The 27,033-nt window shown below is 44.4% G+C and overlaps 1 protein-coding gene across 6 annotated transcripts in view; it reads right to left on the bottom strand.

The window, feature by feature from the left end:
* Nucleotides 1–1,882: 1,882 nt before the first annotated feature.
* The window catches only part of LOC120902991 (transcription factor AP-2-epsilon), a 134,862-nt gene continuing 109,711 nt past the window's right edge, over nt 1,883–27,033 (bottom strand). For 3 of the 6 annotated variants that reach the window (XM_040312143.1, XM_040312138.1, XM_040312141.1), the window contains 8 exons: nt 21,313–21,342; nt 13,968–14,201; nt 13,721–13,885; nt 10,225–10,432; nt 5,449–5,647; nt 4,937–5,201; nt 4,692–4,859; nt 1,883–4,626 (listed from right to left, as the gene is read on the bottom strand). In XM_040312143.1, coding sequence (XP_040168077.1) covers nt 4,516–4,626; nt 4,692–4,859; nt 4,937–5,201; nt 5,449–5,647; nt 10,225–10,432; nt 13,721–13,885; nt 13,968–14,057 — 1,206 coding nt within the window. In that variant the 5' untranslated portion in view covers nt 14,058–14,201; nt 21,313–21,342 and the 3' untranslated portion in view covers nt 1,883–4,515. Of the gene's footprint in view, nt 4,627–4,691; nt 4,860–4,936; nt 5,202–5,448; nt 5,648–10,224; nt 10,433–13,720; nt 13,886–13,967; nt 14,202–16,232; nt 16,532–21,312; nt 21,343–27,033 lie in introns of those variants that run through there. The other 3 variants (XM_040312139.1, XM_040312142.1, XM_040312140.1) reach the window with 2 other exon arrangements.

Below are 27,033 nucleotides of genomic sequence, written 5' to 3'. Positions count from 1 at the left end.
AAATCATCCATTTATTCAATTGTTTTGCAGTAAAATTTGTTTACATATTCTCATTTTCTTTTCCTACCAGCACGAAATAATGCAGACCGTCTGAAAATACATCGCCTAATGCGTTTGGCTTGCGATGTTTCGCGATGTGTTTGTGGACTGATCAGGTATGTTGCACACCGGTCATTTCAATGTCATGTAAACGAAAATGCATGTTGCAAATTTATAAAGATTACAATTTTATCTGAGGTATCTGATGTAAGTCGTAATTACACAGTGCTCTAGCAGTGATTCGGAAAAAATCGGTATCAACAAAGAATCCGATCAAGTCCGCACAAGTTCGTAATCAACTCCGTATTTTATTAAGTCTGAACGATTTTCAAGTGAGTTTTCACTAGTGATGGATCAATTTGATCGGAATCGCTATCTTATGACTACACCAATGCCGGAAGCTACTCTTGAAGGTAGGTGGTAGGTGCAAAACTTTGAAGTCGCTCGAAGTTACTTGTCAACATTAGAGATGGCCAAACTTGACAAAATAGCGGAACTGGTTCCAGGCGGCTCCAACATTTTCGGAGCAAGTTTCGGAGGATAGATTCATTCAGAGTTCGGATTTGTGTGGAATCGATCGAACTGGTTAGGATCGTAATCATCGGAATGATTTAAATGTTCGTAATCGTTGGGATCATCGGAATCATCTGAATCGTCTAAATTCCCTGCAATCGGTAAATGTGTATGTGAGTCGAAACATTTTATTAATTTTTTTCCAACTGTTTCGGACGATTCAGACGACTTCGGGACGATTTCGGAAGATTCTAGGCAATTCTGGGCAATTCGATCGATTACCAACCGTTTCCGGTCGGTTCCAAACGGGAGGAGTTGGCGGATTGAACCGCCTAGAGACGCTTGGTTTAACGGATATGACCGCTCCAGACGGCTTCGATGGCGGAACTATGTGATTGACTTAGCCGGAATCGGTTACCTAACAATGCATAAAAGCATTTTGGAGCTGTGAATGCAATTCTGATATCCCACTACTAGTTCTGAGTAATCTGGGTCTTCACGAATTATTAGAATGAGGAATTTTCTTACTGAATTTGCTTTCTCTAATGTTGACTAGTAACTCAGAGCAACTCCAAACAGTTCCGAGCTTGGAGTTTTACACCTACCTTCAGGAGTAGCTTCCGATGTTGGTGTAGTCATTTGGAAGCTACTTCGATCAAACCTGCTACATCTGCGGTCTGCTTCTGTGGGGCATTAATGATGTGGTAGGACTCACTCGTCTTGGGTTAACAGCTCGAATAGGCCGAACCCCCATACGCAGGACTCACTATCCTGCTAGCAGCTAGCAGATAACAAATAAGTTATAGATAGCCCTTAGGCAAGCTTGAGGCATTGCTAGGATGATTACGGTCCATACCTGTCATATAGATGATGACAAAACTTTTGCTCTAACTGACTCTGAGGCAAGAATCAGATGAACTCAATATCCAGTCAGAGTCGATGGTACCTTCTGAGGCGCTTCAAAATCAAGGTTGTCTTGTAGGTTGTAGTGCTACAACTTACCGTCTCTGTCTCCAGAGTGACACCGATAAGGCATTTCAAAGCAAACCTTTAGAATAATGTCTTCCAACTAAGGGGTCAATTTCATTGATCTATGTATTGGGGTGTCGATGTCATCTAAGAAGAATTCACTAAGGTCACTAAGAACCAAAGTAACTATGTCTTCAAAGCTCTGTGTTTGTCGCACTATATTTTCCACTTTTAGGAAACAAATTAACGAACTAAAACCTCGCATTTCCCATGCGGCACTTACTTAACATGACGATCAGTGATATAACTTACCAAACATAAAAGCAAGAGACATTGCAGGAAACGAAGGCACCGTTGTGAGTGAGTTTAAAATATATATTTTATTTAATTTAAATTTTCAATAGTTCAGAAATGTACTTCGTAAACATTTGTTTTGTCCTCTTTTACCGCGTTCTCTCCCTTAGCTCCTTGCAGCGTAACTTGTATGTGCGTGTGCAATTACTTTCTGCTCCATCCATTACTATTTGTTAATGATTTTGTTTTGTCGATTTGATTTTTTCCCATGTGTTGTGTGTTTATTTGTTATGTTTTGCTACACAAAATTTAACCCATTTTGGTGTAAGATTATTGGCGGTTTGATCTGTTTTCTTCGTTAAACTCTTGATTTTCACACATACACACACGCACATAACAAGGGTCCTGTCCACCGTTAGACGCCATTGGTGCGGAATGTTCGGGATTGTGCAAAATGTGTCAGTTTCGGTATGTTTTTGTTTTCTTGTTCGCATGTATGCGTGTGTCTCTTTATATATATATATGCTTTTATATTTACTGATATATGCAGGTGCAAGGATGTTTGGTTTTGCGATCGCGTTAAATATCTTACTCAAAAAGGAATACGCCATAAAAGTGGAATGAATGTGAGTGGATGACGCTTTGAAACGATTCACAGAATTTGCTTTAATATCTGTTTTTTTTCTGGATCCGGGTTCTCCGTGTTCCGATACAAACTTTACATCCACCTGGTGTAGGATCCGTTTGCCCTAACCCTTTACAAACATCATCTCTCCTTGCTATATATGTTTCTGTACAGACCGAGAGCCGGGAGTTGCTGGTTTCTGTGTCAGCGAATTTCAGCTAGTGAGCTATAGTGAGAGTAAACTATATGATTCCTAATTTGTCTTTGTACAGGATTAAACACACACACACACACGCGCGCACACACGGATACTCCGAACCAAACCCTTCGTTTTGTGTGATATGACGGTTCGCTTTGTTAAAATGTACAGCTACTACAAAGGTGGCTAGTTTCCGGTACCGCCGCCATCTTCCTGCTAGTGTGCGCGAGAGTGTGTTTGTGTGTGTGTGATTTCTTGGTTGATTATTTATCTAAGTCGTTTCTAAGAAATGTGGGGAGGCGCAGGGAAAGAATCTGGAAGGTATATATATATATGCGCGGGCAGCAAACCCCTGGGTTTTGGCATGCTTGGGCGGTGGTAGTTGCGTGTGTCGGACCCAAAGGTTCTCGTATGGCAAGTGTATTGCGATCCTCGGTCGTAGGAAGCTGCTCCCCGCCCCACGAAGGAACGCTTCGGTAGCGATGGCACGTGACCTGCTGCTTTGCTGTCCCAAAAACAAAGAGTCTCTCCCGATGTTTATACACGTCTGTTGCATCGAAATGGAATCGGCAGTTAGGGAGAATTTTGGCACAATAATTTTGTATGTGATCTCTCTCTCACACAGTATGATGGCGATCAACTGGGTCGTGGATACTGTGTCCAGCGTACCGAGGGTGAAGAGAGTAACGTGTAGTAGGAACCGAAAGTGGTTAATTTTGGCACGTGGATTTCATCAACGATCAGAGCCAAGGAGTCAAGGAGCTAAGATGATAGAACTAGAAAGAAAGTTTATGGGCGTCCTTGCATGATCTTGCGCTTTTGTGCCGGAAAAGAAGTGGTTTCCCTCCGGTGCCTCCATTTTGGCTGAGTTAAGTGTACTTGTAACGCTTCGCTTCTGGTTTTGGGGTTTTGCGCGCCATATCCGAACCGAAATACTACTGTCTTTGAGCTATTAAAGATACACATTTAAATAATAATACCTTTATCACAAGGAAGATCAAGCACTATTAACGATAATAAACGGAAAGCAAAGTGATAGGATTGGAGTGACAGAAGGGAAACACAAAATCCCCCCTTTAATTTTCCGCTGTAATTCATAATACTCGTTCGTACTTATACTACTACTGCTTATACCACTCGTACTACCTATGCGCGTAGCAGGATGGGATAACCCTAGAACCAAGGAACTCCCGGGCCCCGGGGGGATAGAATTGTATGGTATGATTAAACAGAACAGGAAGAAAAAAAACAAAACAACTAAAAATAATACCAATCGACATTGGTCACGACACACCAAATGTCGCTGAAGTGACCGTTTGATCTTTAAAGTTAGCTAACTTAACGCATTATCCTACAGTGCGCTCTGCAGCGCCTCTTTACATGTGTGATATAGCCCGCTTTTCGCCTGTTGCTCGCCCGAAATGCTCGTTCGGTGTTTTTGTTTGTTTTGTTTTGTTTTGTTTCTACATTTGCTGTAATCACAATTGTATTTTTTTCACTTCTCTTCTCTCGTTTTTTGTTTATCTTATGTTTAACCCTTTTTTTGCCTATTCTTATGACAACTCGAGTTTTGCCGTTTGCTTTTTGTGTTGTTTTTTGTGTTGTTTTGTTTTAATTAATGTTTAATACTTCTCGAATCTTGAATACTGTACAACGAAGAAAGAAAAAAGACTTTTTTTCTCCCTTTTCTTTTGCTTCTCTTTTCATATTCTCTTTAACCGTTTTTATTCCCTCCACTTGGCACACCGTTTTGCATGATCCTGATCCTGATTCATTGTTTTAAAAATCACTCCCCACACCATCCACCGATGAAGCACTAAACGATCGCAATCCCCTAGAAGCGATCAATTTTAGTGAAGAGATAATTTTATAACTGTCATTTCTTGTCGCTCTCCATTTTGTTCTTGTCTAGCGAGGAGGTCACCATGCTGCCACCGTTGCCCGGGTACATCTTGTCGAGATGTTTGATCGATTCGTTCAGATAGTTCTGTGTAGGTGAGAGAGAATTAGTAAGGATTTGCTGTTTTAGTGTCAGTTTCTTCTTCCACTTACCTGAATTGCTGTCAGTGCCGCAACGATGGCCGGCGAACCGAAACCGTGTGAGATCAGCGAAAAGTGCGTCAGATGTCGCTGTATCGAGGGATCGAGTATGTGCTGGGGTCTGGTATTGCAGAGCGGCGATCGATCCTGGTTCAGCAGGTCCATCAGCTCCTTCGTGACCTGTCGTGTGGAAAAGAACGATGCATTAGCACAACAACTTCTTTCTGTGAAGTATTACGACATCTCCCAACGCTCACCTGCTTGGTGTTGAGTAGCAGCTCCTTCCTTCGGTACGACTCCTGCGGTTCCGAGTATTGGCGCGATAGATATTCCGCCACCTGCCGGGCCGGGAACTCGGTCTCGCACACGTACCCAAAGTCACGCGCCAGATGGATGGCCTCCCCTTCCACCAGCGACGTTAGCAGGGTAACGTTCGCCGCCTTACGCCGACCGGCCGGCAGGTTCAGGCCAATCTTCTCCAACTTTTCCCTCAGCAATCGTCCGCCGTTTTTACTCTTCGCTCTGTAGATAGAAGACAAAAGCAAGAAAATAGACGCAACAGTAAGAAAACGTGAGCATAAACGCAAATCGGGGAAATCGGTTAAAACTTCTACCAAAGTGTGATATCATTAACGCTGAATTAATTACACAGCAAAGCAGGTTCGTGCTAACGTTCGTTTTAATTATTCCGGCACTTCCAGTGCGTGTGCTGTGATAGAAGCAGCGAATAGAATAGAAAAAAGGGAATGTTTAAAGTTCGTCCACTTACCGTCTCAGGACACCGCCCAGCAGGGACGCGTTCAGACACTCGGGTGGCGATAGTCGGCGCTGCACTTCCGCGACGGTGACTTTGTATTTGGAGGTGCTCGAGAGCAGACTGAGCCGCCCCGGTACGGAACAGAACACGTCGCTCGGCGAGCCGAGATTGATTTGGCTGCTATCCTTTTTGATGTCGGTGATGGGGAAGTCTGTGGATAAAGGGAGAGAGAAAGGAAGCATCGCGAATTGTTAGTAAAATGTGAAAGGGTTACACGCATGGCAGTAGGAAAATGCGGTGACATTGAACTCTTCGTGATGGTTGGGAAGAATTCCTGGGCGGAACATTTAACAACTTCCACCTCGGAACTCGTGCTGCGTGGTTGGATGGAGAAAATATTTTAACGGTAGGAATATTCAGAAACGGAGTATTCCATAGAGGAGGGTGAAACATTCTCCCGTGGCGCGTTCTGTGCTGATCAGGTAAACCGGGCGGATGGAATTTGTAGCATTCTGAGCTTGACCTAGTTCTGTGATGGAAATTTTGTTGTCTTATTATGGAAATTCTGTGATTCGTGTACGCTGGTGCGAATGTTTTACGCAAACTCATGGAAAACTTTGCAAAATTCGAATATAAAAAAACAATTCTAACAAAATCATATTTTAGATTTTTTCCAAGCCTTTTTTTCTCCTAAATCCTTTGACGTTCAAGGAGCATTTTTGGCCCGGCATTAGCATATTTTAAATCATTTTGATGTGTCATTTAATCAAAATTACTTTGAATATTGTTCTAAGTATATCAGGTATCAATTTTACAATAAAACATTAGGAAAATTAGCGTTCCAGTTATTCAGTTATTTGAAATATATATTAGAACTTACCATGGAAAGACCTCTAAAACCTTATTAAAAATATCCAAATATTTTTGTTAACTGATTGGTTCGTTAGAAGACGTGTAAATTTCTATTATTTTAGAACATATTAGCAAGTAATTCTCACCGTGATAGTGATTTCACCAGCATTAGATTTTTTATTAATCTGCTGACGTACTCATCATGCCATGGCCAATCGTAATACAATGATGTGATAATGTTTAGTTCACATTTGAAATCAATGAGCTAATAATTAAAAATAATTTCACAACGGCGGTATCGACAAACAAAAATATCTCGAAAGCCTGTAAGAACGTATTATTTCTAACAACATTTTCTTTTTAATGCAGCTCTTTTCATCTATGTGAAAATTAGGGCTTCCTAACTTCGCAAAAGATCCTCCTTTTTTCCCTTGGGATATGGAAATTCAACTGTAACGTTCTCACACTTCACTTCAAGTCAAGAGTTAAATTGACTAATTACGACTTTGGACTTGGGGGTCTTGTAATTGCGTGTATTATTGTTTTATTTTTAAACGTACGCGCTTTTACCGAAAAGACACTTGGCAAGTAGCGCACAACGGCGGTTAAATAATCTCACAATCTTCTTTTGCCACCTTACACATCCCCAAACTTTGACCTACAAACAGGCCCGGTGTCAGCTGAGACCGCTGCCCAAATAAGGCACCCGAAAGATCGCCCCACTGAAACATTGTAAGTCTCATTTTAATCTTCCACCTTTACGATCCCGCTGGCAGTACCCGACAACAGCAGCAGCAGCAGCAAAAAAAAAAAACGCCTCTCTTCGCATCCAAAATAGAACCGTCATGTCATGAACCATCGACACGCAAAACACAACAGCGACCCGCGCGATTGGATGCGAGTGGCGAACATTAAATAAACGACAAATCTAAATCCGCTCTGGCTGCGGTCATAGACATCGCTGTACGGTAATGACAATTTCGCAGCTGGATGACCTGGAAAAGAGCCCAGAGAAGGAAAAGGAAAGAAGGAGCGGGTCGGCACAGTCGGTTTTGGTAAGCTGTTTGGTTAACCGATCCTCCAAACCAGCAGTCCCAGCCGGCGTTGGCTAGAGATACTGCAAGCTCACTTATACCTTCGCACGTACCGCCCGATTTGGAAGCTTCGTCGTTTAGGAGTTTTGTGGTGCGAGCTTTTTTCTTTGCCTCCCTTCCCCAACGGATGAATCGTTGCCAATTTGGTTGCCAAACGCTAGAACTTGCTGGTTGCTGGGGACGTAACGACGTCCACACGCGGCGGCAGGCTACGGACGCATTAAATCCAAAACGACGGCAGACGATTAGCCATTTCTAGCCAATGCTAAGGCAAAGAGGGGAGATGCGAGCACCACCATCGCCAGATCTTATCGTGCACTTTTAATTTAAACGCTCCGGTGAGATTATTTCCCTTACGTTGCCTGTTGCTGCCAGGAAAGCGTAGGAAAGGTTGCGGAAGGAACTTGCGAGTGTGAGGTTTTCTACCTCAATTTGTGCGTCGTTTAGGTGTAGACAGGGCACGCAGTCTAGTCTAGTAGTGAAGGAAGGAGTTTGTTTTCTATGTCCGGCTTAAGGGCGTATGTGTTAAGTGTCAGTTTATTCGATTTTGCAACAAGCAGGGTGCTCCAACAATGCGACAGTACACAAAACTGCTTATAAAACTCCTAAAACTCTCATTGCGTCTTTGCGTGAAGTCGGAAAGATAGATAGATACCAGTAGATCCTATCATTCTTCGGCTCACTTTAACGTTTTGCGAAAAACAAATCGGATAGAAGATGTCCAAGATCTGATAGAGAACGGTTCAGGTTCAGGGAAACGAACCCCGGGATTACGAGACCCCTGGTATGGTCGCTGGTTTGATGCATTCCGGGAAAGCGGCGTGGCTTCCTTGCATGAGATCTGATTACGTCAAACTTTTCGGCAAGTTTCTCCAGGAATTTGACCATAAAAGTGTCATTACTGAAGTGCCCTTGCCCGCCAAACACGCTACAAATTGAGCTATCCGGGCGAGTCTATTGCGAGGCCGGGCTTGTCTGGATCTGGGCTTGATAGCGGCGAGACACTTCGCATTGCAAAAACAACCCGCGTTACCACAGAGACCTGTACCGCGAAACCTGTACCGCGGGTCAGTCCATTCCACTCCCTAGAAGCGCGGTCACATTCCAAATGGGAAGCAAAGCTACGGTAGCTACATTCCGGTACTACCGAAAACGCATCGCTCAAAATCCAATGGCCCATTGCTGGAAGCAATCGACCGACCGCGGTCGGTGTAGTAAATCTTGTCCACCCTGTTCGCAACTAAGGGGAAGAAAAATGCTAATGAGTGCGTCAATGGGGTTCCGTTGACACATACCTCGTCGGTCAGCTGACTAGCCAATAAATAAGTCTAGGAATGCTTCGCTCTTCCTATCTCTCTCTCTTTGTGTTCTGAAATTACATCCAACTTGGTTCTATGAATGAGCCAGAGCAGGTGAAGGAGAATGCATCTCCAGAACAGAGCAGGAATGAATCATGAATGAAAGGAAGGAGTACGTCTTGTGCTCTGTGACTTATATATGGCTCCGGGCTTTAGGACACTGGACCCTCGATCTCGATCGGTCGACCGATAGGGGAGATATTCTCATTAGCATACTAATATTGTCAACTGGGTGTCATCGAGTGGACCTCCAATGTACCATCCCTTTCCAATCTTGACGGCGATATCGCTGGATCAACCACTGGACACTTCCTCGCGGTGCTGCTCGGTGTTGAGCGTGCTGAGCCAAACGGAAGAGCATTCGGAAGAGATCGAGCGATCGAGTGTTTGATAAGCTGCTGGGACTGGATAGACCATGGTTGCATCCCCTTGGGAATGGTGGAAGGGATGCAACACGCGCCCATTACCAGCCCGAGAGAAAACTAACAGCTTGTAGCAGAGCACGCCATTAACACGCCAGCTTTGAACTCGTACCGAATGAATCAAATCGAACATTAATTACCACCGCTCGGGGAGTAGTACAAGAAGAAGGGGAGGATGCGGGCTGTTTAATGCGAGTGAGATCGTCGTCGTCGTTGTCGGAACATTTGGAATCAAGACCTTAATTTAGACATCATCGATTCGGGGCACACCGAAGATCCCCTCGTCCCGAAATTGGCACACATACACACACACACACTCGGCGAAAGGTGAAACGGGGTTTGTGCGAAAATGTGGCGTGTTCCCTCGCTCCTCATGGTGCATGAAGAGGTCTTTATCGATATCGGGACTATTATTGTAATTGTGTTATTACACGAGCCCTGCCACGCCAGCCATTCAGAAAAGCCGCCTCGAAAACCGACAACTGCGAGGCACAAACACGTAAAACTACCCAAACGACCCTAATAATGCCTAGACAGGCACACTAGACGGCTCCGACGCTCACTCGGGGTCATCCCGCGCGGTGCTGTTGAATGTGATGCAGAAAGGAAAAAGGTAGTCACAAAAACGACGTCCGTACACCAGCAAACGACCATTATCCGACGCCTGTTTTCCACCGCTTCTCTCCTCTATATATATATCCCGCTATTTAAAGGTGTAATATGAGGCTCCACACTGGGTGCTGGAATTAGGTATTTCAGTTTTTGACGCTTCCCACTGAGCTTCTGTGCGCACTGGAGCGGAGCTGCTGGCGGCACGAGGTGTCAGATTCGAGTGGCATGTTTTTGTTTGCGTTGAGGACAGCCCCGTATTTTTTTGCAGATGCAGCTCGTGTTCCGTGCAGCACAACACAACGCATGGGTAAGGTTGGGCAAGGATCGTGTTCTATGGCGTTATTAACACGGATCCCAGATGGATGGATGGATAGATCGATGGAGGTTGGGCTAATTATTGGGCACTTTTGGCACCGTTTTTTCTTGTTATTGTTGTTGCCTGATACTTACTTTTCAGCAGTGGCAGATCACTCATAAAGCCCGCGTTCTCGTCTATCACCGGATTCTGGCCATCGTCGACGGCACTCTGCAGCGCTTGGTGCAGTGCGAGCGGATCGTGTTCGTGGGCACCGAGCCGGGTTGCACCGGCACCGGAACCGATCGAGCCGCTGTAATCGCTGCGCCGGTCCGAGTACGGGAAGCCGTGCGACAGTTGCGTCTGTAAGTAGGGAACAGAGAGAGAGGAGTGATGTTGTTAGAGCAAGATGTGTTGTAGAGATGCCATTCGAAAAGGTGATTTAGCGCATTAGAGTTTGGATCTTGGAAGAGCGATAAGAAAGGTTAATCTTACTGTTTGTCGTGTGTGTGTTTTTTAGCGACGAATAACAGGATGTTAGGGATTATGATGAGTTCTGACAGCCTTGGTTGGTCGTGAAGAGTTAGAAGTAAGAAATCGCACATTTTTGTTGGAGATTTAATATTTTTTATTTGGATATTTTTTGTAGGAGACTTAACTTCAAATATCTCTTTATTTATTGTCAGTTTAGATGTTTACTTTGAACAATTACACTTGTATTGTATTCCAGTAGAGTATTTCAATAAGCGCTGGCACATTACGAGAATTTAGATGCTCCAAAGAGTATGCAAGGCGCCACAAAGTATGCAATTTGCAGTCCACAAGTGCGTTATTAAAGCATTTTGTTCAACTTAACGCATTGTTTTGTTTGAACTGTAAGATTTATTACTACTTTATCAGCATACGAGTGTTTCGATCCTTTTAAGGACTGATTTTGAATGTATTTTTGGTATTTTTGAATGTTTCTGGATCATTTTTGGCAATTCATTGACCAATGTTTTTGTTTTTGGTTGTCCTAGGACATCTCTTGCAAACTGAAGTAGTGAAATCCATTACTTTGTATTTGTAAGGACAAACGGTAACAGTGACATCTTCTTTTTCTGTTTGGAACTTAAAACTATAACTCATGACGGGCATGTTGTTACGTCGTACGAGTAGAAGATTTTATCACGGGACCACGCCAGTGCAGTGACCTAAAAAGTCTCTATTTCAAGTACTCTTTACAATGATTCGTTTTAATGAATGATGATTCTTTACAATGATTCGCTACACAAGTAATAATGCTTCAATATTGTTGAATTTAACATTTTCTGCATGTCAGATTGTATTTCTGTTCGAATACCAAACATCTAGCGTACTTAACGTACACGATTGTATTTAATGGAGTTTAACGTAGATTTTTTTCCTCGACTTATTTTTTTTTAAAACCTCTATCTATCCTAACACACCCTTTACTTTAAGAATGTCAAACAAATATAGATTTTTACTATGAAAACAGCTGTGAATAACGCTTGATGAATGATATATTGCTTACTTGAAAGGGGTGTCCTTACCGACACACAAAAATAGCATTGCAGTGTATTACGTTACTTATCTAATGTCTCCCTTCCAAGCATCTTCATAACATAGAAGACGAAAAAAACCCACCCAAACCCGATATCGATCCGAAACGTCAATCGGAAATTTATGAAAATTCCTTCCGGCCATATTGATAACGGCAGCAGAAAAATAAAGTCAAACAGGGACTTTCAAGTGCAACGCAGGAAAACCACCGGTGGCTGCTAATCGACTTTATTAAATCGCACATCGTTCGGTGAAGAGCATCTGCGCGTCGCAAACCCGCATCTCGTGGCTATCGTAATCGATCGCTTGTTACTACTGCACAGTGTTCTTCCAAACTCACTCCCTACAAAAAAAGATGTAACCCCCGCCGTACGCGGGCATGTAGTTGATAAATATTTTCATCGTTTATGATACCAAATTGCTGACATTCTTGCCAGCAGCAGCAAACACAGCAGCATCAAAACCCCTCTACTGGGTACGCAGCGCAACACAAAAGCGTTCGGCGGAGAAATGCGGAAGTATGTGCAGCGCACAACGGCGTGGGCAGTAAGGGAGGGGAAGGATTTTTCCGGTCGAAAGTTCCGTGCGGGAAAGTTTCTAGCGGGAAGGCATTTGGATGCATATGGGTGGGGGGGGGGGGGGGAAGAAATAAGGAGAAAAAAAGGGACGCGCAGCTATTTATCCTTAAAATCTCGGAAACTCGCGCCAAAACCCGGCTTCTTCCCGGGACTGCGAAGGAAACCTTCCTGCCTGCCATTCAAGTGGGGTTATGTGTCTGAAGACACCGTGTTCCGAAGAGTGAACAGTATCTCGGGCTATCTTGGTTCATCTGGAGCGTTTGCAAGCCGAGCCAGTGGTGGAAGATTTCTTCGGCAGGCAGAAAGGGGGAATAGTTTTGCCTGGAAGTTTATTTTCTTCCCAACTTGCCGTGCCCTTCGCTCCCCGAAAGGCTCATTGGAATGTTGGGCCAAGCGGAGCGGAGCGGAGTGGACTTTGTTTTCCATCACGTGCCCTTTTTGGCACAGCTAGAACCATCCGCTTGTCCTACGATGCAAGACCCTTCCCTTTGGCTTCTTGACCAAAACGCGCGGACCCGTTTGGTTTGCTGCCTCACGCGAGCGCGGGATTGTGTTGTACTTTTGGGGCGAAGAAAAGAAATTAATTCGACCTAACAAGCCCAACATGACTTTCATAATTTTCTTCCCGCACCAAAGTCTCAATCTTGCTTTTGGGAGGAGGTATTTTTGGAGAAAGCGACAGTTTAGGCGAAACATAAATCGAGAACTCGAGCACATCGATGCTTCGATATTCGGAAGCCGATGACGTCGCTTGGGGAGCTAACATCGTAAAATAATGATGTTAGTAACGTGAAGAAAGGCACATAAAAAACACGCTCCCCGAAAGACAAAACATCCCGAAAGGGTGGCCCCGTGGTCAGTCATCAAAATCGCTACCGCCGCTTAGCCGAGCCGGCTCGATAGAAGGGCCGGTCGCTCTTTTCAACCAAATTCGGACGCTCACGCCAACGAAATGGCTCAATTCGAAGCATCGTCGAACGGGAATCACTACAACTAAGTTAATCATCTCACTCCGTCTCACTGTTTGATGGTTGCGGGAGGAGGAGATTGGACGGGAGGAAAATCGGAGCACGAGGAACTGAGAATTGAACCGTTGCAGGATGTTAAAGTTCGGCAACAAACGGCAGCAGCAGCAGCAGCAGTAGTTTATAAAAATTAATTAACAAAAATGTGTGATCTCATTTGGTCGATTTCGTTTCTATTTCTCATTTATCCCCGAGGGGTGGCTAGCTAGGGGGGTTTTTTGGGGAGAGAGAAGGTGATCGTAGTGTTGGACCGCTGACGTTTCGGGATAGGACACTGACAGGCAAGGCGCAAGCTAGTGAGAGGAAATCAGCGTTGATTTGTTTTATTGCTCTATAGAGACAGAGAGCGCTGCTGCCACTGAGCCACTGTGAGTGATAGGATTGTGACGGCTCGTGTGTTGGCCTCAGTTTGATGTTTTGATTCGATGGGAGGAAGATTGACTCCAAAGTAAAAGGTAAAGAGGTGGGGTGTTGACTCCACTTACCACGTGCTGCTGCAGTTCGGACTCGCGGTGAGATCGGTGTAGCCCGAGCTGCTCCTGTGACGGTCTCAGCCCGGCCAGCTGATTGTAGTGGTGCAGGGGCGCATGGTGTAGCGAGGACAGTGGCTGCCCGTACGGGTCCGTACTTAAATAATCGAGACCGTGGTTCTGCGATGGAGCGGCAAATGAAGTAAACATTAACATACATGGATAAAACCAAAATTATGCTCCCTTCGCCCGTGCTACCTACCTGTTGCTGCGGTGGGCTTTGGGTGGTATGATGGAACGGTGGCGGGAAGTACGGTGGCTGGAAGTCGGACTGCAGCGTCTGGTGATGCATGGTCGGGCCGGGACCGTGTGAACCGCCGTGGCTACCGCTGTGTCCGCTCGCTGGGCCGTTGCGCCCCGTGTGGCCGCCGGTGTGCGCCGAGTATGCAGGACTTCCGCTCGACAGCCCTATGCCTCCATGACTAGTGAGCCGCTCCTGTGGAGGGAGAAAAAAAAGGAATGAGAGATTGGTTTAGATAACGCGTTTGACTCGTGAAAGGTACTATATTACAATTATTACTATATTTTATGATATAAAGTCAGTTGAAAAATGAATGTATTATTTCTCCATTTTTTGTACCATTTTTTACATATTTTTATAATTTTTTGTTTGGTTTATGCTGCTAGATTTAATTATTGGTTTGTGTATTTGTTCTCTTTTTCGTAAGCCATCCATGTATTTGTTTGTTTTTGTATTTCAATTCGTTCATATTTTACAAAATAGTTTATTTATTTAACTGATTTATGTGTTTGTCTAATTTTAGGAACACATAGTTTATAAGACATTAGTTTTAATTGTAGGCCATGGAGGCTCGATACTCTATAATAAATAAATAAATAAATAAATAAAGAATCAGGCTTTTATCTCAACAATAGTTTTTTCTCTATTAAATTTAGTTTCTCCTTTTTCTATTTACTTTAGTTTGGCCATAAATTTGTAAGGCTTTTTACTAATTTTTGTTTTGTTTTACTGCCATGTAGGTGACATGTATTGGACAAAACAGAACAATCTATCATTCAAAGTCAATATTGCACAAATTACTTACAAATTAGTGTTTTTACAATAACTTATGACGAAGTAATGTTGAAAATTAAATTAAAAAGTAATAGGTGAAACTCGATACGAGAGATGAAGAATAATGAACTTAGAACTCTCTAAAGTATTCAAATCGCAACATAAGGCAGTTTACTAAACTGAAATGCATAGTAATAACACAACTTGTAGTAAAGTAAAATAACAGACAGTAAAGAAAAAAAGGAAATATAAAAGAAAGGTTCAAAATCAATACAAAGAGAAAACTGCACAACATTTTCCAACAGTTTCTGTGTACCGTGGCGTTTGAAATCGCCCGTAAAAGCAGTAGACAATAAATATCAGTAACGAAATAAAAACGGATGCTTTCGTTTGATTTTCAACCCTCGGGACCCATTAAACAATTTAACAGATCGCTCGTGCGAACACACCGATTTACAAGGCTTATAGGCCACTGTTAACCCAGTTCGCTATTTTGTTTGCTTTAACATGGCTTGTTTTGTGCGACCTCACGGTGTGGACCTCGTATCGAACGCTCGACGATGCCTGACCGATGCCTGGCCGCTGCTGCCCGTTTGAGATTAACCGCCAGCACGCCCGCCAAATGATTAGCCAAACGGGTAGGTGGACGAAAAGGAAGGTAGCTCGGGATAACCTCACTTTTATCACATTTCCGAAAAAAATCTGTCTTCATCCGACGGTGTCGGGCCGTTTTGGCATTTTTACACCCGTTTGATCCAAATCTATCCCCAGTTCGAAAGCCAGTCCAGGGCAGACAGCGTGTGGTAGAGTAGGTTTTATTGACGTGCTTCCCGACGAGCGGTCAGAAACCGATAGGAATACGGCATGATCGGTCAACGGGCGTTTGGATAGCTGCGTTGGGTGTGTGTGTGTGATTTTCTCTTTCTCTCTCTCTCTCTCTCTCTCTCTCTCTCTCTCTTTAAATTACTGCTGCTTGTGTTCGCTTTAAATCATGTTCCCGTGAACAACCCACCCGCCGCTTATCTTTGGCAGGGAAAACGAGTCCACCGGTCATAAAAATTGCAATCAAACTCCCAAAATTGGCCACCGGGAGGGGGTATGGACTGTGTGAGCCTTCTCTTGGACACATCGAAAGGCGTGTATCGATCGCTTGTCATTTCCGCGTGTGTGTGTTGAATTGGTGTGCATTAATCATTGGGGCAAGAAAAAAAACCAAACAGCCTCCCTCCACTAAGAGATGAATTTCAATCAGTGTAGTATAAAAAAAAAATACAAAACAAGAGGTCAACCATACACATACACTGGCACACCCAGAGGGTATGTTGGAGGCATTCTGAACGGAAAAGCCAAACTTTCTTTCACTTTCTTGAGCAGGTACGCTCCTAATTAAAGCAATTATCGCTGATAAAGATTCATTCATTTGGAAACCCGGTTCGTTTGTCGGGACATTACCTGCACTTCGATAACGGATGACATGTCTACGTACGCCAATGCCATCTTTGGATCGGGTTCGTCGCTTGCTCGTGGAAACAGTTGTCTTTTGATCAAAAGTGATCGGTTTTGTTAGCGAGAATGAATGGGGTTTGTTTCACAGGCGAACGCTCAGGGAACGTTTCGGGAGACACATCACTTATGGCCAGTAACAGTAAACTCGATCGATTCGATTTTGGGGAAAAGGATGATTTCAATAACGTTTATACTGCTCGTGGCTGTTCATTGATGAATCGGTGAGATAAACTAGATGCACTTGTTTCATTTCTCATAATAATTTCCATGTTGTTTACACACTGTACGCTTCACTTGGAATACAATTACGAACAAAATCTATGTATGGCAAGCACGGGCTGGAGTAAAAAAAGGTTCTACAGGTTAGAAACATCTTTAAAATTGATCAAATCGATGCCATTGATGCCAAATATTGACTTTTTAGAGCTCGATGATAAGATTTTATTAATCTTTCAAAGTGTTTTTATATCTAAAATATTTACTAAGAATTTTTGATAATGTTCAGGCTTCACTGGAGTTGAAAGCTATCAAAGATTTGGTTGGTGCCGAGACCAGGATATTTCCTTTCTCAAATTGTATCTTAACATCTTTGTTTGCAACGATGGCTTTTAAAAATATATTGCGATCTTCTTTTTAAGGCCATAATTATGCAACAAATGCATAAAAAAACAAATCACTGTAATGAAATTGGAAAACAGATAAACACCACCCCGTCCGCGTTGCGTCACGCGCAGTTAGCAAAGATCAATCTTTGCATAACCTTTTTTTTGTCACATAATAGGTGAAATTAGACAAATTGGCATTTAATAGAATTAATCTTTGCCGCCACCAATGGCCAGTGAAATTACCGCGCGTACGCAAGTAAGGACACGGACACCACGCGTGTATGTATGCTAGCAAACGATGGCTAATTTGTCCGCATAGGCAACCTTTACTCCCCGCAGGGCGTAAGTGTATAAATATAAACGCAATAATTACATTCAAAGCACCAGCGCCAAACATCCGCCGGCGGCATTTGGTGCTTTTTGCACGATCCATACTGGATCATTTAACGTGTCAAAACGGCGTTTTTCTGCCGCGTGCTACTACTAGTGTGTCGGCGGCTGAAAGCAATGAAGCAATTAACCACTCGGCGGATACGGAAGTACGTTGTAGGCGATCGATCGTGATGAGTGTGGTGTTTTTTTTTTGCTTGAAACTTGATCTCTTTTTTCGTTTTCCGCAATATCTTCCAACTCTGATCGGTAACCAAAAAACGAGCAAATGTTATATTCATTTTCATTCGTTGCCCCCGAAATTCTTTCTCGTATGCTAAATTCGAAAATTGCCCGCACGTTTCCAGTCTCCTCGCCGCACTCGCACACGGTTTGCAGTCTCGACACAGTACACACACACACACGCAAACAGAAACACAGTAACATGAGGTCTAATTATTTTTCAATTATGCTCAATCATTGGCTGGCACACTCGGCTGGTTGTATTTTGCTGCTCGCTTTTCACTAAGTGGATAATACCGAATTGCACCACTTCACCGACGGCAGTTTGAAACGATTCGCCCCGAAACGGACACTCCACCAGCAGCGAGGTTGTGGAAAACGCAAAAAACTGATCCTCAAAGTGGTTGCACGTGCTGATCGTGTGTGCGTGTACGATCGGGTATATCGAGAGGTGGAACGGTTTGCCGGGGTTGTAGGTTATGCTGATCACGAACAATTTTTCGGACCACAAGGGCCACACACTGAAACGGAAGCACCTTCCATCTTATTGATAGAAACACGCAATCACACACTTGCAAGAGGAAGAAATTGTATGCGATCGATTTTCAAGCAGATCTTTTCACGATTTTCGTATGCATAAAATTCACTATTTTCTTAAAACAATCATCGTCACAAGCACGCTCCTCTCCTCCCCCAAAATTCCACACACGATCGCGACACACTGTGCTTTTCCCGCAGCCCCGCCCGTATCCTTACTCAGGACATCATCCACTAGCGAGCCAAGCAGCATCCCCAATCAATCATAACAGCCGGGGGATCTAACGCAAACTGAGCATAAAATCGGTAGCGACGATTTGTTTGGGCCCCTTCATCGCGTCGTGCGCCTGTTTTCCCCTCGCTGTTGTCGTCGTCGTCGTCGTCGTCGACTTCCTTCTCCCTCTCGCGTGCGTCACAGCCGTTGCCCGTAGCTTTCTAGCTCTTTGCTATGCTCACTCTCACTCACAAATTATGCTCAAAATGTATGCTTCCATCTTTATCGCTCTCTGTCATTCTCTCGTTTGTCTGCAAAGTCCCATCCCTACCACACACACACGCACTCGGCTCGGTCTCGGAAGGAAAGCTGCCTTGACATTTCCTTTTTTCTCTTCAGGGGTTGATTCGACTGCTTCTCTTTCTGCCCGCAGCCGCCAAAGCGGCAAAACCCGGTCACCCAATCCTCAGTTGCAGTTTTTCCCGCTTGTGTGCCCTTGTGTGCTGCCTCCTCTTCGGGAGGGCGCACATTTTCAGCCCAAAATCCCTCCCCACCGTTTGGGACGCGCGCGGTTTTTGGAGCATTCAAGCATTGGGGGATTCTTTACCTTTTTTTCTGGAGAGTGTGTTGACTCTCGCGAGAAACGACAGGCCACTGGCCAAAGGACATACTCCTTCGGGGGAAGGAAGTGCCACAGTGCGAGAATGCGCCTGCGAGCAAACTCCCGGAAAGACAGGCAGAAAGCATTTTAGTTCATGTGTGTGCTCTGTGTTTCGCCCGTGATGGAAGAGACCTGAGCTACTGAAATTATGCTGATGAGGCGAACGGCGCAACAGGCAGAACCTGCAATAAAGCGAGCGCCCAGAAATTGCTTCTGCATTCCAGGATTTTGTTTCGATTTTTTGTTTGTTGTTTTGTTTTTGGTTCCGTTCTGTTCCGCTGCGGCAGCAGCATGTGGTATGTTAGGAATGTGGCTCATAATTTACCAATTAATAATGATCACTTTCTAGCAGATTTATGTGTGTAAGGTTGGTTCGCAATTATTTGTGGTTTACGAAGTTGATTGAGCTTGCTAAGGTAAGGGAATACAACAAGAATTTAGACGTTCATCGAACAGTCGCAGTTTTCAATGATGTGATCTATTACTGTCGAAAGTGATCGTCCAATGCGAATTTTCATTAGGGTAATCATGATTTTATTTGATTAGATTCTTTTGCCCCATGATCACAACGTTCCGAAGCCTGACACTGATCTGATCCTCAGGAGAACATAGCGATCTCCGGAGCATCTTTGCCAACACGAAGAGAAAGCTACAGGTGTTTGCATTCGTTTGTGTATTTCCCAACGTCAAACTCCTTCGTGACCGGCCGCTCTCCACAATTCCACGGCCAAGAATCGACGACCACAACAAAAACGGAACAACGCACGCAGGCAAAAATCCGCAAAGTCCGAAAAAAATCCGGTCCTTTCGCAAAGGGGCTTCATCCAGGGGCTGCGTGTTTAATTGCGCTTTGCAAAACCGACCGCCATGGTTCGCCCTGATGAATGCGAATATAATTGTGGGTTAATGGAGGATCCGCAAATGGAGGGCTGGGGCAGCACCCAGGGCAGGGTTTGACCCAGGCTCTGGTGGTGGCGGCTCATTTTTCACCCAGACGCGCTACGGGTTTCGGATAGTGCGGTCGTCTCCGGTAATGAGGTTGAGCCGTCTTGCACAGGCGGAAGGGCTGCGAGAAGGCAAAAGGCGTTAGATAACGTTGGGGAAGGGAAAACACGCACAGAACGCGATTAGGTTGCGGGCGCGAGAGCACTATTGGTAAATGGGTTTTGCAACGAATTGGAAAGTGGAAGTTTGGGTTCGGTTACACCTGCTGCTTCCGTTTAGTTACAGAACTTGCAGAAAAAGAGTGTCCAAAATTCGTCATTTGAAATAATCGTTTCTTGAGCTGAAGCTGCTTAGCAGCGTCATTACAGCTTGGACGCTTCATAAGAGCTGCTTTAAAGCTGCTCCGCGCCAAAACCATAAATTCATTGTAATAAAACCGATCTCACGGGAAAATGGCTTGCCATTTTGTTTCGCAATTGAATAATCGATGTTATATCATCACACTTAAGCACAATCAATGCAGAACATCTGTTCCTTGATGACCGACACCGTGTTACACAATGGAATCGGGCAAAATGGAATGGAAAATGTGTTGCTGCGTTCCTGTTCCTGTGTTCCGGTCGCTGGCATTTCCCCTGAAGGCATTGCACACATATTTCCCTCCTGCAGCGAGTACCGAAACTCGGTACTAGTACGTGCACACACACACATGCACATATGTGCACACATACATTGTTCTTTCCGAGGTCCCTAGGTGACCGGTTTTGTCGATGGCTGCAGAGGGGGTTGGTAGAAGGTTCAATCGCAATCGCAAGGAAGCAAAAACCCGCGGCAGCCGTTTTTTTTGGACAGGATAGGAGGAGGAGCCAAACCCTGGAAAGGTGGTCCTGAGCGTTGGCAAAAAGATGCACCCAGCACACTGTGTGCGGTGAGGGGTTAACGGTGACGTACACTGCGTGTCAACTTTTTCCATTCAGCGGTACAGTAAAGCAGTGAAAAAAGAGTAGGGGAAGATGCAGGAGATGAAAAAACCAGGACAAAAATGGAAAAGTATAAAAGGAAGTGGAAAAACTACAACCAGAAAGAAGAAGGATAAACATACAGCATGTTTGTGTTTGCGTATTACTCATCAAGATGAAACTGACAGTTGCAAAAAACGGAGCAAAAGAAAGAGAGAAAGAGAAAAAAGGGGTAAAAATGTTTAACGCAGGCAAAGAAAAAAAAACAAGCAAAAAAAAGGAAGCACAAATCAGTTGCTGCGTGATGACACAGACTGTACATGCGAGAAGCGGCAAACAGAAGTAGAAGGTAGTAGGTAGTAGTAGTAGCCAGCCATGGTGTAGCCTTGTGTACATATGATCAAAAATGGTCGCTCGCACCACAATGGTGGTGGCGGGAAGGAGGGAAGCGTAAGGGAGGGTACCATTAAATGGAGCTAATTAATTCAATTACCAGCTGTGATTGTAGGGACGGTGTGAGTGTCTGGAATTAGAAAGAGAAAAAAGAGAAGAGAAGAGCATTTCAGCATATTGTGTTTTCGGTTCGATATCTGGGTCTGCTTCAAATGCATCTAGCTACGGTTTTTGGTTAAGTTTTATTGTTTTGTTTGTTATTGTTGTAAGTTAGACGTATAGTAATAATTTCTAGATGTGTCGCTTGACCGCTCCTTAGTGGCTGCTTAAAGGTTCGTCGATGTCTTTTGGTAAACTAAGCAAAAAAAGACGGAGAAAAAATCAAAAATTCCATTCTCGGGATGTCCTTTCAACAGTGTTAGAAGGTGCTCACGATAACACTTCCTGATGTTCCATGGTGTTCGTTCCGTGTTCGTCTTCTCTTCACACCTCGCACAGCCAAAAAGGTCATTTCCGGCATAGGACCTAAAGAAAGCGCTGCGGAAGCTGAGTCAAGAGTGCACTGTGGCCGCCGGAAAGAAGCGCCAAGCTGAATGCTTCAAATCCTTCTAGCCATGAATAATGTTCTTCGTTTTTTTTGTGCCGGTCGAACCGGACGACCATACAGGTTGATGATAACGGAACGGTGGCGCTTTGGTGTTTAGAATTATGTCCCGTCTCGCTTGTCAATGGTGTATTCACCGGTGTATTTGTAAGTTATTTATTTTTCACATGTCTCGGGCATGCTTTATTCCCTTCTTCGGTGAGGTGAAAAATGACTCATTCAAGGCAGGACGAGGGTGAGTGTAATGCTTTGTAAAACTACCCCACCAACCAAAGGGAAGGATGCTCTAGCGAAGGACTATTTAGATTAGCAGATAAGTCCAAGTATGTGCCTTTACGTTCGCTCGCGCCTCTTTCAACTCTTTCAGCGTTTTGTGGAAAGTGTTATTCCAGTAAGATGGTACCGGTGTCTCATCAGCTATCCTCTGCATCTTCGTCCAACTTCTCCCTTCAATGCTCCGCGGGCCAAAGTGCCGTGCAAATCGGCAGGATCTATCCGGGACGATCGATGGCCCAACCGAGAGGAAGCCATTAAAATGATGGATTACTGTTCAATAAAAAGGCTTTTGTAGTAGCGCGCGTTTTTTTACAACCCTCTCAGCTTTAGCGGACAACATCTTGGAGCGCACGGAGATTGGGCTGTAATTTTAAAGACAATTTTACACACACACACGCTCCAAAACGAACGCGCGCGCGCCTGAGATAAGGCGTTTCACCGTTCGCCGTCGGAATTTGTGGGCTGTATTTCGGAAGCCGTTTGGAAGACACACGACTTCCACGACTGGGATGGGATGGGTTTTTGGTGCTAGCAGGCGGGCGGTGGCTGATGACCAATAAATTTCCCGTTTTTGTGGGTGAAAAAAGTGACCGATCGGACTGGGGAGGGGCGGCAAGATCGACAGTGTCCCGTGGGTTAGCTGACTCGCTATCAATCGAAGAAGATCTCGTTTTGTTGTTTTCAATGTGAGGACGCGAAATGTATGGTTAGATTCCTGGCTCTTTCTTGTGCCAGTTCTCCATAGAGAAAACGGGGAGATCTGATCTTGTTGGTTTACTGAGCTGAATGTATACGCCAACGGACAATCTCCCATCATATGGAGCTAAAACTAAACATTTGACTACAGGTTAAAGGGCTTCCAGGTGCTGCCGTACAACACGAATCATAAACGCACCTTTACGATGGACGCGTGAGGCTAAAAGGTAACATTAATTTTCATCGCTGCGTTTAGAGCGTTTTAGCAAAACCAGACACACATACACGCTCTTCGAAACGAACTCGCTCAGCGTTAAACGGTTCGATAAATTGTCGAAGATAAAGGTAACGTTCGGCTGGGCGGTAGGAGATGATGAAACACATCTAGGCTGCTCCATCCAGTGGTGTGGGTTGGGTGTGTGATGGTTGTGGGGTTGAAAGTGCGATCAGATTTTAAGGAGCTTTTTGACGGTGGGCTTATCGTGCTCATTTTACGATACGGTTTGTAGCACAACTCGGCAGGTGTTTGTTTCGGGTCGATAGTAAGTGGGATGCTGTTAGCAACGGGCAATAAGTATTGCAAATTAGTTGGGAAATTTGGAGCTAAATGTTTCTATAGCAAAACGGTTACATAACATCGGTTTGCTTTTAAGATAACCGTAGTTAATTATTTTAAACATTTACTGAGAAAGTATTACACGTTTTTAAATATAGCTTAATGTTTTGAGTGCTGTTTTGTAGATGGTAGTAAAAAATACAGTTTATTCAAGACGACAAGATTGTTCGTTAATATCAAACCATTTGATATTCTGTTGCGAATGAAGTGTTGATAGGTGTTTCGATTTTCTATCAAAATATCCGTACAATGGTTACACTCATACTGATCGCTATCATAATTAAGTGATTTTTTTAAAAACAATCTTAAGAGTGTTTTAATTAACATTTAAAAATGCATCCTTGGTATCGATTGTTTATCTTTTTAAGCAGTTTCGCAATAACAAAAGAATAATTTTATTTGTCAAACTCTAGGTGATCTTTATCGTTAAGTGATGATCGAGTCTATTGTAGTGAATAATTAAACTATCCCTGCGATTTTAAGCATTTAGATTTGATTACCAATTTGTTACTATAAACTCTCATTAAACTAGTCTGGCAAATAATTAAAACAATTGTCAAAAATGACAGTTTATACACAAATATTGAATACAATAAAACTAACAAAATTCTTGCGAAAGCAAAACACACAACCATTTTGATAGAAATTAAATAAACAATCTGATGTGTGGTTTTCATACAAATAATGAATTAAAAAATGTCAAAAAGATTAACCGTGGGAATATTTGTATAATCTCCAAAAACAAAACAAAAAGAAAGAAAATTGTGCCGAAACTGCCCCTTTTTAGGTTTGATAAATTTCGCTACGAAACACAAAACAAACGAACCGTCCCAGACACTATCCCAAACTTCTATCCGGAACGGGAAATGGCATGTTTTGATTAAAATTAATTGTAAAATCAATTCACTCGTTGGTCCATTTTGAAACTGAAGAGGCGCGAATCCGTTACATTTCGCTTCCCCATTTTTTCCATCTGAGAGGATGTTGGTGAAATATCATCCCGCACATTAGTCATAATTTGCCTCGAGTCCATTTGGTAACTGGGCCGATGAAATTGAATATTTGCACTGGGGGAGCGAGCATGATTAGAGCTTCTTCAAGCACACAGCGACGACACTGGATAAATGTCGTAGGTCACGAGCGAAAAATCCACGCGAGGATATGCGCGATTTTTAAATGAACCAACCTTGCCAGGCTGCTGGATTAACGATTGTTTCTTCGGCCTTAGATTTAGAGTGCTAAATGAGTTGGTGCCAAATAAATCTTGCTTTTTTAGATGAGAGACCTCGTCTGCTCGGGGGAACCGAATCGGGTCCATAAATTGTGCTTTTGCCTCCTGCTCCCGCGATTTCTTCTGTCGAAAAATACAACCAACTCCCAGTCCCAGTGGTGCGCGATTGTGGTGCAATCGATTTTTCCCACTCGTAAATTTCACTCCGCAAGCCTAGCCTAGCAGGCCATACAGAGAGAGAGATACACCGAAATCAGTTCGTAACATCGTGGCCACCCAGTGGCACGCCAGCCCAGGTCGGTTCGGCATTGTTTATGCTTCCTTTGCGTGATTGGACTGAAGCCACGGCAGGTTGATAATTAAGCGGCCAGGGTGGCTTCTTCAGTCAATCGGACGCTTCGTACGAAGAGGGGGAAGGGGGACGGGAGAACGCATCCGCGTAACATAGCGAACATGTTTATGTTAATAGCGTTTTAAAGGCAATAGGCGGTGTTGTTGCTGCTGCTGCTGCTGGTCGACGAGCAAGTGCTTGGGCGAGAAGCAAAGCGAAGCGTGTGAAACAATTAATTTCCTGCGAGTAACACACTCGTGAGAGAGAGAAGAAAGGAGTAAAAGTAAATAATAAAAAGAGGGGGCTACCGAAAAAAAAACAAAACAAAAATAAAGCCTTAAATGTCACACAACACTTTCCGAAGCTCCGTTAGGGAAAAGGTTCAAGCCAAACATGTGCTTTTGTGCCCCGAAGCGTTGCGCCCCGGCTTTATTAAGCTGCTCTTGATAAATGACGCAAATATGCTTGGTGCTGGACATGCTTATCCTGGCACACGCCTAACTGTGTCCTTCTCTGCAATCGCCCCCTCCCCGTTGGGGCAGAGAGTTCGGGCGTGTCAATAAAATGGTTGAACGTGAAAAGTCGTGGTACAAAATCACCTTCCAAAGGGTGCTCGTTGCTGCGGCGGGACCTGTTGCTCCCGTGGCGTGCGATCAAAAAACGCATTAACAATCTCGTTTGTAGAGGATAATAACTTAATTTGATCATCGACGGAGCAGCGAGCCGCGGCCGCATCCCGGGGGCCTTTGGGGTTGTTTTTTCGGGAACAAACAAGGTCCGCTGACGATTAGGCCCGAGCAGCGAGGGACGAGGCATGAACAAGCTGCCAGCCAACAGCAATAGATTGATCGAATCGAATCGAGCGCAACTACTAAGCAAAGTGAGCAGAAAGAGCGAAACATAAAATGAAAACTTTATCCCACCGATTCCTGCACGGTCGTCGTCCCCGGTTTGGAGCTTTCGGAGAGAATTCTCGGCCATGACCGCACTGCGCCATGATGGTGTGTCCGAAAAAAAAACATTCAGTGACAGACAACATCGACGCCACCGATTGATGACTTCTTTGGCCGTTTTGGTGGCCGTTTGATCGTCCAATTTATTTGGACCGACCTCGGCCCAGAATGGATGGCCCAGTGCAGTGCAGTGGGGACGAACAGAAAAAAGTAAAACGAAAAATCAAGCCCTGTACAAAGTGAAATAAATTGAAACATAGTTCGCCTCCCCAAGACACTCATCCCCGGTGGCTAGACACGCGCGCACTCGCGCCTCCGAAAACCGAGCTGAGGGGGAAAATATGCTCGCATCATCATCATCATCATCATAGCCGCCGTCGTCGTCTGCGTCGTCGACTTGGGCGCGCGCGCCTGCGCACCTTAGCGATGGTGACATGAGCAAAGATAATGCGAGATCGAGCAGCAGCGGCGTCTCGTTGAGCTCCCCGAAAAATTCCACCACCACCCCCTGAAAAGCAAATCAACCGTAAGTCCATTTCCAGATTTGAATATAAATCATGTTTGATACAATTCCATCATTAATCATTCGGGGAGTGAGTGTTTTTTTCGGGTTTGTTGCGCCCCAATGCCGTGTTAAAATCGATCTTTCGGGGAAAGGAGTTGAAATGCCCAGGTCAAGCCTGTGCTCGGGGTGACCGAATCGAACACGAACCGCTTCCCTCCTGTCGCTTCCAAAGCTCGCCCCCCTTCATGTTGGATGCCCTTCACCCTGGCTGGCGATGAGTTTTTCCCCAAACCCCAGCGGAGAAGCCGGCGCGAGAAGGAGCCAGTGCCAGAGCGCCAGATTTGACGGATTTTCGTAGCACTCCCGGCTGCTGATTGAAAAATCGCCATCCGAAGCAGTTAGGATGTGTAATTAATTTCAACGCTTCCAAAGGCGCGCAACGGCAGCACGGCAGGGAAAAAAGGTATTGAAAGGTTTTGGGGTTATACAGTAAGGTATGCGGCACGTCGATTGGAGAACACGAGAAAGTGTGTCCGTGGAAGATGGTTTAATTAAAATATTTCATCTCTAGCCAATCTGTATGTTTCTATTGATGGATGTTTCCTGTGG

The sequence above is a fragment of the Anopheles arabiensis genome, chromosome 3 (assembly GCF_016920715.1).
Source record: "Anopheles arabiensis isolate DONGOLA chromosome 3, AaraD3, whole genome shotgun sequence".
Lineage (NCBI taxonomy): Eukaryota > Metazoa > Arthropoda > Insecta > Diptera > Culicidae > Anopheles > Anopheles arabiensis.
This window is presented reverse-complemented; position numbering and strand designations above follow the sequence as displayed.